The sequence below is a fragment of the Choloepus didactylus genome, chromosome 1 (genome assembly GCF_015220235.1).
Source record: "Choloepus didactylus isolate mChoDid1 chromosome 1, mChoDid1.pri, whole genome shotgun sequence".
Taxonomy (NCBI): Eukaryota; Metazoa; Chordata; class Mammalia; order Pilosa; family Megalonychidae; genus Choloepus; species Choloepus didactylus.
The window spans coordinates 86,668,568-86,685,853 of NC_051307.1; the positions used below are offsets into that span (position 1 = coordinate 86,668,568).

Consider the following 17,286-nt stretch of genomic DNA (forward strand, 5'->3'; position numbering starts at 1 on the left):
TTCGATTGTGACTCACCTACAGACATCTATTTGCATAATATAGAGAGAGTGTTTGAGGTTCCTAGAATAAATCAGAGAAATTGTTGAACAGGAGCAGCTTCAGTAAGCTCAACACGCGGTCATTCCCATACAAGACGTTGAGGTGCTGGAAGTCTCTGTGCTAACTACAGTGGATCCGGTGTAGGTGTTGCCTGGAGGTGGTTGCTGGGGTTATGCTAGCACTCTCTTTCCTGGCTGAAGCAAATTTTCTTCCTTACAGAATGTTTTCCTTTTTGATGGCCGTTAACATACTTCTACTCGTTCACGGTGCAGGTGAGTCACTTTTCAAGAGATTTTGTGGGTATTTCTGAAACAACTTTGGGGATAGTGAGGAAAGCAGTGATTCAGAGATAAACAAAGCAAATGACTTAATCTCTCTGAACCTCAATAATTTCTTTTGTTAAATGGGAATAACAGATACCTGCTGAATTTGCTTCGCAGGAAATGGTGAAGAGCAGATGGGAGAATATAACAGATACAAATTGTAAAGCATCATGGCTTATTCTATTTTCTTTTCTTTTTTTTTTTTAATGAGGAAATCCTCCCTCCCACCCCCATCCCTATTTGGTTTGTCCGTTTGAGACTATATCTTGATGACTACACTTGTCACCTATAGTGAAACCCCCTAAATAAAAATATCTAGACCAACCCCCTCTAAGTGACTTTGACAAGTGCCAATTTATTGTATAGTCTCACGGAATACTTGAAATCAGGTCTGTGCTAAAATATCTGGACAAATATCAACACAAGTCTTATGTAACTCTTTGTCCTCAGGTCTTCAAAAATTGGGGGCATAAATTCATTTAACCAAAAGTAGATATGCAAAAGTTTCTGAAAAATGCCAGCCAAAACCTGTCTCCAAAACCTGTAATGTAACTACTCCACTAAGTGAACAAACTGTTTATAGTCCTCAGGCATGTGCCATCTCTCAGCATATTTGCCAGTCTCTGCAAAGAGTCTCCTCAAAGGGACGCTATTATGCCATCTCTACAGCAGTTCTGCCAGACTCTTGAATATGGCAGCAGCTTGAAACCATCCTCAGGGCTCCAGAAATCACCTCAGGAGTGACCATAAAGCCCAGTCCACCCAGGTCACCTTTACTGGTTCTTCTCTTGATGCTTGATTGCAGTGGTGTGTGTGTGTGTGTGTGTGTGTGTGTGAAGGGAGCAGTGGGACAGGGTGAGGTGGTGATGCACATAGGAATAACCCAACTAAAGCGATGGGTGTGTATGAGAAAGTATGTCTGATAGTTATACTATCTTACATTTCATATCAATATTTAGAACATAATACCATGTACTATATGCACTAGGTACTATATACAGCAGGTGCTTTAGACACGGTATCTTTGTACAGTTTTCCAAGTACTTTTCCACATTACTAGCTTTTTGCCTCAGTCTCCCCTCAGAGATTAGGCTTTGGAGAACTAAAGACACAACGGTCTAGAAATAACACAGATTGAAATAGACAAGGAGTTACTCAGTAGATTCAAGTAGGACCATCTGCAGACATATCAATCAGAAGTTGGCTTTTATATTATGAGTTGCATCATTAGTAGATTATGTTTCATGATTTATTGACTAGAACTTTTGGATTCCTGACTCTTAGACCCTTTCCCCTGGACTGAAAAGGGTACAGCTGCAACAAGACCTCCCGGGTCTAACCCAAGAAGCTAGAATTAAGGACCTCTCATGGATAAGCTAGCTACATATTCTTACAAGAGGGATGGGGAAGACAGCTTATTAAAGGACCCCCTCACCTGGCTCACTCTTTATGTCCCTCTGGAAAATGACTGAACCATGTCGTATAAAATAGCCCCTAGGATACCAAAGTATTTCCCTACAACCTTGGGACAGGTGTTATTTATCCCTAATGATACATGAGGAAACTGTAACTCAGAGAGATTAAGTGACTTGCTTCACGCCAAATGACTATTGGGGGGAGGGGGATGGTACTTAGAACCAGAACTTGAATTTACAATTCTTCAGACCAGGAATCTTCTCAAACTACAGTATACTGCTTCTTGATTATAACCACATCAGACAAATAATAGAAATTCGAGCATGAAAACACTTAGTTTTTTAATATGTAAATCCATTCTCCTAAAGGTTATGCAAGGTATTTCTTCCTGCCTCCTTCCTTCCATTTTCATCTGTCTTCCTTTATATTCACTCAGTCATTCATTCAATTAATCATTGATTCACTCACCCAGCTTATACTAAACACCTACTGTTAGAAGATGGATGAGCATGTTTCAGAAGGAGAGCGTTGGAACCAGACTGCCTGGGGTTGACTCACAGCTCTGTTCTCACTAGCTGTATGTCCCTGTGCCTTGCTTTTCTCAGTAGTAAATTGGAGATAATAATAATGCCTACCTTGGAATTAGTACATAGATTAAATGAAATAAGGCAAGAAAAGCTCTTAGAATATGTCTACCACATTGTAAGTGTTGCCTGTCATTTTTACTACTGTCAAATGCTATGCTAGGCACTGGTGAAACAAAAATGGTTAAGATATGGTCTCTGCCCTCTGTAGACAGTCCTGTGTCCAACCCCACCAACAGCTACGTGGAGACCACTGCTGAAATGAGCAGATTACATCTATTATTCAGCTGGAACGTTCCTTACTGGATGTCTTCCAGCTGCTCTCTGCTGGATCGGTGGCCTGTGGCTTCTTTGCCTACTAACCTTTGCCATTTGGATTTGCCTTGGTGCTTCACCCGTTTTTTTCTTCTATTTCATCTCACCTCATGTCAGACAGTATCCTTACTTAGGCTCACATTGACCCAATCTTCCTTCTTTTTGCTGCTTGTTATCTGCACAGCGTCTCTGGGAGGAAAAAGAAAATGCTTTTTTATTGGAGTCTTCACTTTCAGAATGAGTCCCATTATTCTGTCATACCCCACTGGGAATTTTATTAGTTTTTTAGGCTCCAAAATTTGGTAACTATGGCCCTAAAGGTCTTTTGTAAACTCGGAGGTCTGATTTCTTCCCATAGTTCTGCTACTATGTTATTGTGTGACCTTGAGCAACTTTGATTCCTGATATTGGTTTTGTTTTTTAGTAGCAGAGACACTTTGCAAAAGAATTTTTATTTGGAAGCCCAATATATAAATTAAATAAGAGAGAGATTGTTTTGATTAAAGTGTGAAGTTGGTGGAGGTCCCATTAATTTGGTCTTTGCTTAGCCATCAGTGGCAGTCTCTGGGGTGGGCTCTGGACAATATAGTTTCAGAAACATTGAATTAGATGAACTCTAAGCTTTATTCCAGCTATAACTTGTCAGGATTCTATTCTTTATCATGATTCTATGAATAGTACGTGGTGCACAGCTGCATACCCCACAGCTCGAGGTCCCTACTGTTGATAACTATGTCCAATCTGATATTTGTAGTAGATGGAATAGATTTACTTACTGAACATCTGTTTCTGCCTTTCTAATATACCTACCTGGACTGCTGAGGCTGAAGGGCAAAAAGCTGTATTTCTAAGATTCCCTTGCAACTCGGTTCTGGATGCGACTTACACTCTGCAAACCAGATGCACTTGTTCAAGTAAAATTGGGAGCTGATTTATGTGGGGAAAGAGTTGATAGCACATGAGGCGTCCTCCCTTTTGCTGGTGTAAATCTAGCAGGTGCAATTTGTCCCTGGAGCCAACAGCTACAGTGATTTTTCAGCTCCCTGATGTGGCGGAGGCAACAGCTCTACTGGCAGACTGGCTCGGCAGTGTTGTTCCGAGCCTAGTATAATGCAGGGAAGAAAGGATATACATATTCTAAGTCTCACTTTCCATGCCCTATTTAGGGCTCATTCTTTCAGCCTTTCCAAAGATTTTGTAAACATCCAGTTCTTGGCACTAAATCCCTTTCTATTTAATTAGCTAGAATGATTTCTTTTATCAATCATTAAACCCTACCCGATGCATTCGCCGGTCTTTGTAGGTACTTTACAAACTTCATTTCTTCTTTGACATTCTCAGTGTCTATGGAAGAGTTACAGGCTCACCCTTTCACCGATGTTACCCTCTCCTGCTCTTTCTCCTTTGTGAAAGGAACAGAAAATCTTGAGTTTTCTTGGGAAAGAGAAGACATCAAAGAGGAATATGAGGTAGAGGATGAAAAGGAATATTACCGCTTTTACAGGCACTATGATTTTTTTGAAGATTTCTCAAAGTTGGTGTACCAGTTTCGCAATAACACAGAGCAACTAGAGGACCAAAACTCCTTGTATGAGGGAAGAGTCTCTGTGGATCGGGCTGAAGTTTCTAAGGGGACTCTATCGCTTTTACTAAGAAATGTGGATTTCATGGATGAAGCTATCTACAAGTGCTCAGCCATCACACCATATGGAAGAGGTGAAAGTACAATTAAGCTAATAGTAGAAGGTAAGGGGATTCATCGGATGAACTTGGTTTCAAGTTCTGTCTCTCTTCATAAAGATAACTTTTTTTCTTTTCTGGTGTTCTCACTTTTTCTCTTCTACTCAGATTGTTTTAAGTTCTTATTCCCATCGGGAGAGTCAGGTGTTTGGACATCAGTTCATCTCAGCTAAAATATTGCCCTGAACAAAAGGTGCCTTATCTGCACCTGTATGTATCATTCAAACAAACACACATACTGGACTTATCCCAAACTCTCCAAATAAACTGGAAAACTGGAAAACCAAAATGTGATATAGAGTAATAGTCTTGCTCGAAAGCTCTGAGATAGGATGTGTAGTTTAGTGAGAAGAGCCCTGGCTTGGGAGTCAGGAGGTCCAGGTCCTAATTCTGGACGATTCTGGGCAACTCATTTAGCTTTTCTAGACTTCTCAAGTTCTAATTCTCACTATTAAAATGAGGGACTGACTCAGATCAGTGGTTCTCCATAGTGCCCCAGGGGTTCTCACCCTTCACAGAATTAGGTGGGGGAGCTGTCCTCTCCCCACCAGACACATGATGGGAGTGGGTGGTGCCACAGCACAATTCCTCTAGGATAAGAACTGGAAAAGAAGGGAAGGTGGTGTTGAGAATCATTTGTTATTTTCTATGATTCTCAGCAGGGCATCTCAGGTCAGCAAAAGATCTGGAATGAAACCCTCAAATAGGGGGAGGATTCTGAAAATAAAGACAGCAGTTGTAGGTGAGACCTGGCGGGCAGGTATCCTGTTCTTTTCTCACTGCGCTTGGGTCAAAATTTTAATGGCAGTGAACCTCAAGTTGTGTTACCTCCATAAGGGGTTAATGTTAAAACCCATGGCAAGATTTCTGCTAGCCTGAGCCTCCTGGGGCTGAAATTTAAAAAGGGACTAATTGTTTTGTTGTTTTTCCCAACCAGACTCTGAAATGCCCGAGGTGCAGTATGATAGGATTGATGATGAGGATGTGGCCACGTGTGTCTCTAAGGGCTGGTACTTCACACCCAATGTGACCTGGCTGGACCGGGCCGAGAGGGACCTGAGCAACCACAGTACCGTGGAGGTCCTGGAGCAGCAGATGAACGGCATCTTCAGGGTGTTCTCCATCCTGAAATACCCTGTCAAGTTATATGAGGAATATGTCTGCAGCATAACAGAGACAGATGAGAACAACCAACCATTCAGAATCATCCGCAAGTTCCCGAGTAAGTGGAAATCTGAAAGGAAGAGTAAAAGTAGTGTGTGTTTCACCACAAAGAAGTCGTTATTTATTAATATTGACTGAATACCAAATGTATAAGGCACTCCTAGGCACTTTGGGGTTTAAAGAAATATCAGGAACATAAGGTTGTAGCCCAGGGCAAGAGAAGGTAGTGAGGTGGGGTCTCTCTGGGTTTGAAAAATCCCCACTTCAGGGACTGGCGTCTTTCACCCTGATGGATGAGGCTGTTATTGTTGATGTGCTTCTGTTCCTCCGCTGAGGCCCTTAGCATGATGGTGTGACTGGCTGGGTAGTAATAGCTGTCATTTGTCAGCTTCTCACCATGTGTCAGCACTTCACATATACATGTCTTTTTAAGTTCTTACCTCAAACCTGCAAGGTAATTGCTATTACCGGTTCCTTTATATATGAGAAAGCCAAGAGTCAGGATCCAAACTCATGACTTTCTGAATCTGAAGTTCGTGTACTTTATGTTCCTTATGCTATACTGAATTGATGCCATGAATTGTAGTCATATAAGTCTGGAGAGAGGTAGAGCCTGTGGGATAAGAAATGAGAAAACAAATGAAGTCACTGCTCCCACTCATGAATCTTAACATTGCCATAGAATTGCATTCTCTGGAACCCTGCAGTCCCTTGATAGTGTCCTTGAGAGAAAGTTTAATGGATAATTTTGCATGAGCGTCTACACTATTACTTCTAAACTCCATCCCAACATCCCTCAAAGAAGGATTCAGGGACTTGAAAAAAGGTATAAGAAAAGGAACTTATATTTATTGAACACCTACTATGTGCTAGGATGGACCTCTGTACTTTCATATACCACATTTAACCCCACAGTGACTGATGAGGTAGAAACTAATATTACCCCATGTAGCAGAGTTGGAATCTGAGGCTGAGAGACGGTAAATTATTTATCGGAGGCTACATGGATGTTAAGTGTTAGAACCCAGGTCTAACTATTAACAAAAGCCTGGGTATTTACCACTATACCATGATTGGCCAGGTGTCTTAAGTCTCTTGTGTTACAGCATGCATTGCCTCAGGCAGAGGTGACTGATCTGTGCTACCATGTGCAACCCTCCACCAAGGAGGAAGGTGATGGTGATGAGCAAACTTGCTCCATAAGCTAATTCCTTCTTTGCTGCATCCCTGATTTAGATATGTACCAAGTCCTCCTTTGTGGATAAGAACTGACAGGGACTTTAGCCATCATCTTCTATGAACCATCACATGTAGGGGTAAGGAAACAGAAGTTCAGAGAGGTGAGATCATTGTCAAAGGTTGTACAGCCATGATACAAAAAGTATTAAAGGAGTCTGACTCATGCAAGGGCTGATTGGTCACGTTTTGAGTCTAGTCTATATGATCCTGGCAGTTCACAACATTTAAGATACTATTGCAATCCTGGATCTCCCAGTAACTAGTTGCATAATCTTTACTACTCTGAGTCTCAGTTTCCTCCTCTGTTAGCTGGCAATGATGATATTAGTAAATTCGTATAGTTTCTGTAAGGATAATATATGTAAAGCAATTGGTGAAAATGTTGTAAAAGAATGTTCTTGAGGGTGGGATGAGGAAGGAACTCTCCACAACTTTTCTGGAGAGAAATTTGGCAACATATATCAAAAGCCTTGATGAGTTCATACAATGGTGTTCAGAAAACTTCTGTTAGCTTAGAAGGCACATGGCTGGCATCTGCTTGCTCCCAGGTTGCGTTTCAAAATAGCTTTTTCCCAGGATGTTTCTCTCTAGGCATCTGGAGGTATTCTCTTAGTTTCTCCCAGCAAACTTTGTCATAGCAAAAGTCTACTGTCAACAGCCGTCTTCAAAATATGTCTCTCAGCTGCATCTGTTCTGAGATCCTTCTGTTTGTGAGCTATTTTATAGGACTCCAGTAATTAAATCAAGATCCATCCTGAGTGGGCAGGGTCCACATCTCCATGGAAATTATCTAATCAAAGGTGTTGTTTACAGTTCATTGAGTCACATCTCCATGGTAACACTTAAATCAATAGCTCCAACCTAATCAACATTAATACGTCTGCCCCCACAGGAATGCATCAAAGAACATGGCCTTCTGGAAGATACAATACATCCAAACCAGCACATTCCACCCCCTGGACCCCAAAATGACAATGACATGATCTTTCCATATACAAATACATTCATCCATCACAATATCACAAAAGCATAAATCCTTTCAGTAACAATAGTAAGTACAAGATCCTATCAAAATCAGTCACATGTGTGGTCTTCTCCTAAAGCAAAATTCCCCTCTGGCTGTGGACCTGTGAAACTTGGAACAAGTTATCTGCTGCCAATATACAATGGTGGGACAGTCATAGGATAAACATTCCCATTGCCATAGGGAGAAACTGAAAGGAAAACCGGGTTAACAGGACCAAAACAGTTCCTAAAACCCGCAGGGCAAACTTCATTAGATTTCAAAATCTGAGAGTCATTTATCAAAAGGCATTTTATCCTTGGGGCTTGAGAGAGCCAGAGTCCAACCCTTTCCATGGGACTATGCAGAGGCCCTTTTCTCTCCAAACACTGGGGTGAGGCTCCAGCATATCCATACATTGGGGAGACCACCTTCTTCTGGCCCCCACCCTCCTCAAACATCAGGGTGCCACCTGGACTCTGCCTCTCTGAGGCAAAGGCTCTCCACTCACCAAACAGTGGGGTGGTGGCCAGGCTCTCTCCAATCTGCAGGGAATGTGCTCCACCTTCTCCGGGGCCTGGGGTGGCAGCACTCTTCCTGAGCAGCGAGGCGGAAGGCCTGCCCTCCGCCTCTGGGGCAAACTCACCGTTTCCAAATGCATGGGCCACTCTGCTTTCCCTGCCGGAGACCTCTTGACTCCAGACCTCAATCTCCATGGCTCTGTCTTTGAAGAAATATTTCCTTCAATTTGTCTCTTCTCTGTTCCTTCCAATCCAGACTGGTAGTGGTTCTGTTTATACAGATTTCACAAAAATTTTGTAGGCTTGGCATGCAGTTTACAGGGGTCAAAACCATCAGACAATAGGATTTCCACAAATCCTTTCTGGATAACTCCATCTCCAATCTTGGCTTGTACTGAAATGGCAGTTGGTTTCCGTGTTTGGTAAAATCCTCACATGGGGCTGTAGCCTCTGTGGTCTCACTTTCTGGAAGCCCGGAATTTTTCAAACTATCAGTTTCTGGTTTCTTTGTAGCCAAGAGTTCATTTCTCAGTCTATCTCTGTATTTTACTATAAGCTGCAAGGAAAAGCCAAGTTATATCCTCCACATGTAGTCTGGAGATCTCCTCATCTAAGTATTCCAGCTCTTTGCTTTCAAATTCTGCCTTCCATCCGACACCAGGACACAATTTTGCCAAATTCTCTGCTACTTTAAAACAAGGATCGCCTTCCTTCCAGTTTGCAACACATTCATCATTTCTGCTCAACGTCTCATCAGAAGTATCTTTAGAGTCCATATTTCCACAAACAGTCTCTTTAAAGCAATCTAGGCCTTTTCTATCAAGCTCCTCACAATTCTTCCAGAATCTTCCCCTTATCCATTTGGTTTTTGCAAGCTTAGCAGCACCCCACTTCTCTGGTACCAAAATTCCATTTTAAGGATCCAATCAATGGAAATAATCAGACACTGTCAAAGATTCACATGAAAGGATATTCATTGTGGCAGTATAACAGAGAAAAATTCAGGAAAAAAACAACCCTTAAATGTTAAGTGAACTGTGCTACAGCCATTTAATGGAATATTACACGACTGTTAAAATTACCTATTTGAATTTTTAGTGACATGAGGAAAGCCTCACAATATAATGTCAGATTTAAAAAGTAAGATGTAAGCTTTTATGTGTAGTGTGAGCCCAAGTTGTTTAAACATATGCAGATTAAAAATATAGGAAGTATTGGTCTTACTCTAATCACAATTATTAACAAAGTATTGCTGATTACCTCATGGAGGGATTATAGGCAATTTTAATTTTCTTCTTTGTCCTTGTCTTTTATACAACATTTTATTATGTATATATTACACTTTAAAAATATTTTTCTAACATCTTTATTGAAATATATAATTCATATGCCATAAATTCAGCCATTCAAAGTGTACAATTCAATATTTTAGTATATTCCGAGTTGTGCAACCATAACCACAGTCTGAGTTTAGAACATGTACATCACTCCAAAATGAAACTCTGTACCCATTAGCAGTCACTCTCCGTTCTTCCCACCATGTATCCTAGCCCTAGGCAACCACAAATATGTTTTCTGTTCTATAGATTTGTCTGTTTTGGACCATTCATATAAATGGAATCATCTAATATGTGGTCTTTTGTGATTGCCTTTTTTCACTTGCATGATGTTTTCAAGGTTCATCTATGTTGTAGCATGCATCAATTCGTCATTCCTTTTTATTGCCAATTAACATTGCACTGTACGGTTATACCACATTTTATTTATTCATTCATCAGTTGATAGATATTTAGGTTGTTTTCACTTTTTGGCTCTCATAAATAATGCTGCTATGAACATTTGTGTACAAGTTTTTGTGTGGACATGTTTTTATTTCTCTAGGGCATATCCCTAGGAGTAGAATTTTTGAGTCATATGGTAACCTTATTTTTTAACTTTTGAGGCACTGCCAGACTCTTTTCCAAAGTGGCTGCACCATTTTATTCCCACCAGTAATGTATGAGGTTCCAATTTGTCAACATCTTCACCAGTACTTTTGATTATAACCATCCTAGTGGATGTGAAATGGTCTCTCCTTGTGGTTTTGATTTGCACAACCCTAATAGCTGATGATGTTGAGCATCTTTTCATATGCTTATTGGTCATTTCTGTATCTCCTTTGGATAAATATTTATTCAAATCCTTTGTGTATTTTGATACCTAAAAAAATGTCCAGGAAACACCTAAAAGGCCCCTATATTTTACTTTTCTCCACCTACTTTTATGGACTTATTTGTACAAGGCCTTTTGAGATCTGACATCTTCCTATTTTTCCAGCGTCACATCTCACACAGCACTGCTCTTGTTTTGGACTTTCTGAGACCTTGTGGCTTCTAGATTCTGTTTTTTCTTTCATATTGCCAACTCTGCACTGACTCTCCCTCTTCCTGGAGTACCTTTCTCTTCTTGGTCTGCCTCATGGACTCTTGCTCATCCTTCAAGATAACACTCAGACTTTAAGCCCTTCTCAACTCTCCTACTCCCTTTTCCATTCACTCAATATTTCATTCATTCATTCATTCGTCAAATATTTATTGGGCTCCTACAGTGTACCAGGTGCTCTTACAGGCAGTGGGGAGTTGGGCAGCAATGAGCAAAACAAAAATTCCTGCCCTCGTGGATCTTCTGTGCTAGCAGTGTGGGGAAATAGGCTGTAAACAAACATAATGAAAGGGTATAGTATGCTACTGTATGAGTTCATTTTCTTATGAAACCCCAAAACAGGCAAAACTAATTTATGTTTTTTGAAGTCAAGATAGTGGTTTCCCTTGGAGAATGGAGGGACAGTGACTGGAAGAGAGCATGAGGAGACTCCTGAGGTGTTGGTAAAGTTCTGTTTCTTAATCTGGGTGCTGGTTATTTCTATAGTCAGTTTGTGGAAATTAATTGGGCTGGACCCTTATATATACTTTTTTGTATGTATATTACATTTCAATAAAAAGTAAAACATATACATGTAGCATATCAGATGGTGATTAGTGGTATGGAGAAAGCAGGGAAGGCAGATTGGAAAGAGGGGAGTGGGGTTAAGGAGGGTTGCAATTTAAAAGTAGGCTGGCTAGGGGAAGTTTCATTGAGAAAGTTAAATTTAAACAAAAATTTGAAGGAGGTGAGGGAGCCAGGCCTTGAGGTGGACAAAGGCTGGTGGATTTGAGAAACAGTAAAGTGGCTGGAATGGAGCACTGTGGGTGAGTGCTGGGGGTGAGATCAGAAAGCAGGCTGGATTACATGGTGCCTGGTGGGTCATTGGAAGTGCTTTGGCTTTTCTCTTATCATGAGAAGAGATGGAAGCCACTGGAGGATTTTGAACACAGGATCCATTGTACTGCTGAAATTATTATTCCTCTCCTGACAAGACTTGAGAATCCCTCATAAGCAAGGACTATGTTCTCATCTCTCTTTTCTGGCTCCTGGCACAGAGTAGAGTTAGCTCTTGACTCCTGAGTCTAATCATCACAGCCCCAGAGACGCAAAATGACTTAGAACTTTGAAATGGAAATGCGTGGCCTCCTCAGTCCTTTGCTCCGGGTGCATCAGGGAAATCGTCCTCTCTTCTGCTTACAAGGAGACTTCACCATCTTTCCTCAGACTGGGATGATTTTCTTCCAGAGCATACTGGAATGGAGTGGGATTCTCTGACACTATGGTGTCAGCTCCTCTTACACAAGTCCCAGCCCTGCAAGCCTAACAGACCCAGGAGGGCTATTCCAAGACCTTGGACCTATTTTGCTTCTGTTTCCTGTCTCTCTTTAAAAGTTGTTAGGAAATATCATCCCATTCACTTCCTTTTTCCTCTTCTCTAATTGTTCCCAACAAATAGTTGTCAAATTAATAAATGAGTAAATCAGAATTTTGCCTTGCAAGTGAAGGAGAGTTGTGTAGTGGCCAGAGTAATTACAATTATTTAAGGGCTACTTGCTCTAAGAGGGTAACAAAGAGAATTTCTTTTTCACAACTGTTCTTTCTTTTGTGACTTTAGGAAATGCCTTAAAGCTGGAATGCAGGGTTTATCTGTAACACAAAACTCCTGCCTACCACATTTACCCCCTTTTACCTTACAGAGAAGAAGTATCCACGAACATATGACTACTATTAGGAGGAGCTCTGAATGACATGCCCCGATGGACCAATCTGTCTTGCTTTCAGCCGCTGGAGCGCCTGGTTTTCTCCTGGGATGATACTGTTTTTGTCCTAGGCTCCTACCTGTCATAAATAGAAAAGAAGTAAGGAGGTAACAGGTCCAGTATGTGGGATGTTGAGTTAAACCATAGGAACCTCCATATTTTGCCTGCTTTAGGTCTGTAGGTTGAAATATTGTTTCTTTATCTTTAATTCTCTGTTTTATTATAAGATTTACTTTTGTATGGTCTTATGCCTCTCAAATGTTAAATTCTCTGAGTAAAATTCCAAAATTTCAACTGAAAAATGAAAGATGATTAAAAGCCTGATGAACCATTTACTTTGTGTATTTTTCATGGTGTTGCACTTCAGTGGAAGACGACTTGTTGGAGATTCAGGGCAGAGCAAGTTTTCTCTAAGCCAGATTTTTGTTTTTGACAATGATGAGACTGGGCACTTTGCTGACACAAAGAAGAACCTAAGAAAAGAGGCATCTTCCTAAAAATGATTATCATGGGAATTATTATATTTGTAAACACCTTCTCTGAGCATTACTGGACAAAGGCTATGGAAATCATGGAAGTTCAAAGAGGGTGAAACTAACCCTTGAACTTTTCTGATTTGCCCAATTGATTTCAAAGTCTTTATTATTCCTATACCTCACCTTCCAAATCTCTCTTATCTCTAGGGTTTATTTTTGTACAGATTCTCCTCTTTAACTTCCATGGGAGAAGAGGGAGATTATGTATCCTGCTGACTGGGCCTTGTAGGGATCAAGTTTAGGTTATGGGAGAGAGGAGGAAAAGGTATGGAACAGTAAGGGGGAAGGAAAAGACAGAAAACTGCCCAGGAGCCAGAGTTTTTAATTGGCTTAAAACACAAATGTTTTGAATCACCAAATTCAAGTGATGAAATCATTTCAATGGGAGTAAGACATATGCCTGCTTCTAAAACTCCCACTTGGAAGAAGGTGGAACATCAGGAAGATTTGTGTAATAGAATAAATTTGACGTTTGTATTCGTAAGGTACGTTTTCATCAGACAAACCTTTGAGGTGTGCGTTTAAGGTTGCTGGGGGACACACACTAGCTTGCGTGGCTCCTGGAAATAGTATCTATGGGGAGAACAAGTTGGATTGGGGATCACATTTCAGGGACCTTCAGAAACTGCACTTCACTGCACTCACATATCTACTGAAAAGAAACCAAAGTGAGAAGATTTGCAGACAATTGTTACAACGACATGGAGGAATGCATGAATTATGTATGTTTGCTTAGCAATTACATTATAGAGAAAACTCATTAGGAATTAACCATTCACATTGATGTGATGCTCTTTAAAGTAAAGGGAAACATGGTGGCAAGGTAGGATGAGCTGCGAGGCACATGGGTTTGAATCCTTACTCTGTTCTTTGCTAGTTGTGTGGTCTTAGACAAGTCCCTTAAACTTTATGAAGAGTATTTTCCTTATCTGTAAAATACCTTTTTTACAGGGTCATTGTAAGAATGATGAAAATGTATAATTGGTGAAAATAATTGGTAATAATGATATTTGACACTTACATAACACTTTCTATGTGCCAGAGACTATTCTAAATACCTTATATACATTAGCTCATGAACCTCCAAAAAAAGAGATAGTTGCCATTATTATGCTACTTTAAAGATAAGGAAACAGAGGCACAGAATGGTTAAATAACTTGCAGAAGCATAAATGGTAAGGGTAGAGCAAGGATTTAAACCCCTAGTTATTAAACACTATATTAATTTGTATCTCAGGATGGAATCAGTCACAATAAGAATGATGTTATGATATAGGTCAATTATAAAGAAGTTGAAATATGAAATTAAGAATGGTTGGCATTTATGAAAGATGAAGGTTATGTGAGGATGTTAAAATTACTGGCCTTGACTATGGAGTCTGGTGGAAGAATTTGGGAACAAACAAATTATGAGTTGTCCTAGCTCCCTGGAAAATGACAAATTCTGATAACCTGTATAAATTAAAACTAGGATGGGGACTAGTAGGATGAGGTCCCTTTTCTTTTGTAGGCTTCCTATTGATAAAATTTTCCTTTCAAATATGTTTAACCCACTTGACAATTTTATACAAGTTTCTTGGTTAGATTGCTTTTTTGATAGGAAGTTGTAGGTTTACAGAAAAATGCAAACTGGACGAGGCGGGGCAAGATGGCAGACTGGTGAGCTGTATGTTTTAGTTACTCCTCCAGGAAAGTAGGTAAAAAGCCAGGAACTGCGTGGACTGGACACCACAGAGCAATCTGTCTTTGGGCATACTTCATACAACACTCATGAAAACGTGGAACTGCTGAGATCAGCGAAATCTGTAAGTTTTTGCGGCCAGGGGACCCGCGCCCCTCCCTGCCAGGCTCAGTCCCAGGGGAGGAGGGGCTGTCAGCTCCAGGAAGGAGAAGGGAGAAATGCAGTGGCTGCTCTTACCGGAAACTCATTCTACTGATTCAAACTCCAACCATAGATAGACTGAGGCCAGACACCAGAGACTCTGAGAGCAGCCAGCCCAGCAGAGAGGAGACAGGCATAGAAAAAAAACAACACGAAAAACTCCAAAATAAAAGCAGAGGATTTTTGGAGTTCTGGTGAACACAGAAAGGGGAAGGGCGGAGATCAGGCCTTGAGGCGCATATGCAAATCCCGAAGCAAGGCTGATCTCTCTGCCCTGGGCACTTTTCCTTAATGGCCCTGGTTGCTTTGTCTATTAGCATTTCAAAAACCCATTAGATCTCTGAGGAGGGCCGTTTTTTTTTTTTTTTTTTTTTTTTTTTTTTTTTTAAATCCTTTTTGCTTTTTCTAAAACAATTACTCTAAGAAGCTCAATACAGAAAGCTTCAAAGAATTGAAATTTGGGCACGTCAAGTCAAGAGCAGAACTAAGAGAGCTCTGAGACAAAAGGCAATAATCCAGTGGCTGAGAAAATTCACTAAACAACACAACTTCCCAAGAAAAGGGGGGTGTCCGCTCACAGCCACCATCCTGGTGGACAGGAAACACTCCTGCCCATCGCCAGCCCCATAGCCCAGAGCTGCCCCAGACAACCCAGTGTGACGGAAGTGCTTCAAATAACAGGCACACACCACAAAACTGGGCGTGGACATTAGCCTTCCCTGCAACCTCAGCTGAATGTCCCAGAGCTGGGAAGGGGGAGCAGTGTGAATTAACAGAGCCCCATTCAGCCATCATTTGAGCAGACTGGGAGCCTCCCAACACAGCCCAGCAGCCCAGAACTGCCCTGGGGGGACGGCACTCACCTGCGACATAGCACAGTCATCCCTCAACAGAGGACCCGGGGTGCACAGCCTGGAAGAGGGGCCCACTTGCAAGTCTCAGGAGCCATACGCCAATACCAAAGACTTGTGGGTCAGTGGCAGAGACAAACTGTGGCAGGACTGAACTGAAGGATTAGACTATTGCAGTAGCTTTAAAACTCTAGGATCATCAGGGAGATTTGATTGTTAGGGCCACCCCCCCTCCCCGACTGCCCAGAAACACGCCCCACATACAGGGCAGGCAACACCAACTACACACGCAAGCTTGGGACACCAATTGGGCCCCACAAGACTCACTCCCCCACTCACCAAAAAGGCTAAGCAGGGGAGATCTGGCTTGTGGAGAACAGGTGTCTCGTGGACGCCACCTGCTGGTTAGTTAGAGAAAGTGTACTCCACGAAGCTGTAGATCTGATAAATTAGAGATAAGGACTTCAACTGGTCTACAAACCCTAAAAGAACCCTATCAAGGTCAGCAAATGCCACGAGGCCAAAAACAACAGAAAATTATAAAGCATATGAAAAAACCAGACGATATGGATAACCCAAGCCCAAGCACCCAAATCAAAAGACCAGAAGAGACACACCTAGAGCAGCTACTCAAAGAACTAAAGATGAACAATGAGACCCTAGTACGGGATATGAAGGAAATCAAGAAGACCCTAGAAGAGCATAAAGAAGACATTGCAAGACTAAATAAAAAAATGGATGATCTTATGGAAATTAAAGAAACTGTTGACCAAATTAAAAAGATTCTGGACACTCATAGTACAAGACTAGAGGAAGTTGAACAACGAATCAGTGACCTGGAAGATGACAGAATGGAAAATGAAAACATAAAAGAAAGAATGGGGAAAAAAATTGAAAAACTCGAAATGGACCTCAGGGATATGATAGATAATATGAAACGTCCGAATATAAGACTCATTGGTGTCCCAGAAGGGGAAGAAAAGGGTAAAGGTCTAGGAAGAGTATTCAAAGAAATTGTTGGGGAAAACTTCCCAAATCTTCTAAACAACATAAATACACAAATCATAAATGCTCAGCGAACTCCAAATAGAATAAATCCAAAAAAACCCACTCCGAGACATATACTGATCACACTGTCAAACATAGAAGAGAAGGAGCAAGTTCTGAAAGCAGCAAGAGAAAAGCAATTCACCACATACAAAGGAAACAGCATAAGACTAAGTAGTGACTACTCAGCAGCCACCATGGAGGCGAGAAGGCAGTGGCACGATATATTTAAAATTCTGAGTGAGAGGAATTTCCAGCCAAGAATACTTTATCCAGCAAAGCTCTCCTTCAAATTTGAGGGAGAGCTTAAATTTTTCACAGACAAAGAAATGCTGAGAGAATTTGCTAACAAGAGACCTGCCCTACTGGAGATACTAAAGGGAGCCCTACAGACAGAGAAACAAAGACAGGACAGAGAGACTTGGAGAAAGGTTCAGTACTAAAGAGATTCGGTATGGGTAC

General features: G+C 41.2%; 1 protein-coding gene across 1 annotated transcript; it reads left to right on the forward strand.

The window, feature by feature from the left end:
- Positions 1-260: 260 nt before the first annotated feature.
- LOC119537232 (butyrophilin subfamily 2 member A2-like) lies at positions 261-12,480 on the forward strand. The gene is made up of 4 exons (XM_037839782.1): positions 261-312; positions 4,020-4,424; positions 5,356-5,640; positions 12,446-12,480. The coding sequence occupies exons 1-4, from the start codon at positions 261-263 to the stop codon at positions 12,478-12,480; spliced, it is 777 nt and encodes a 258-aa protein (XP_037695710.1).
- Positions 12,481-17,286: the final 4,806 nt, after the last annotated feature.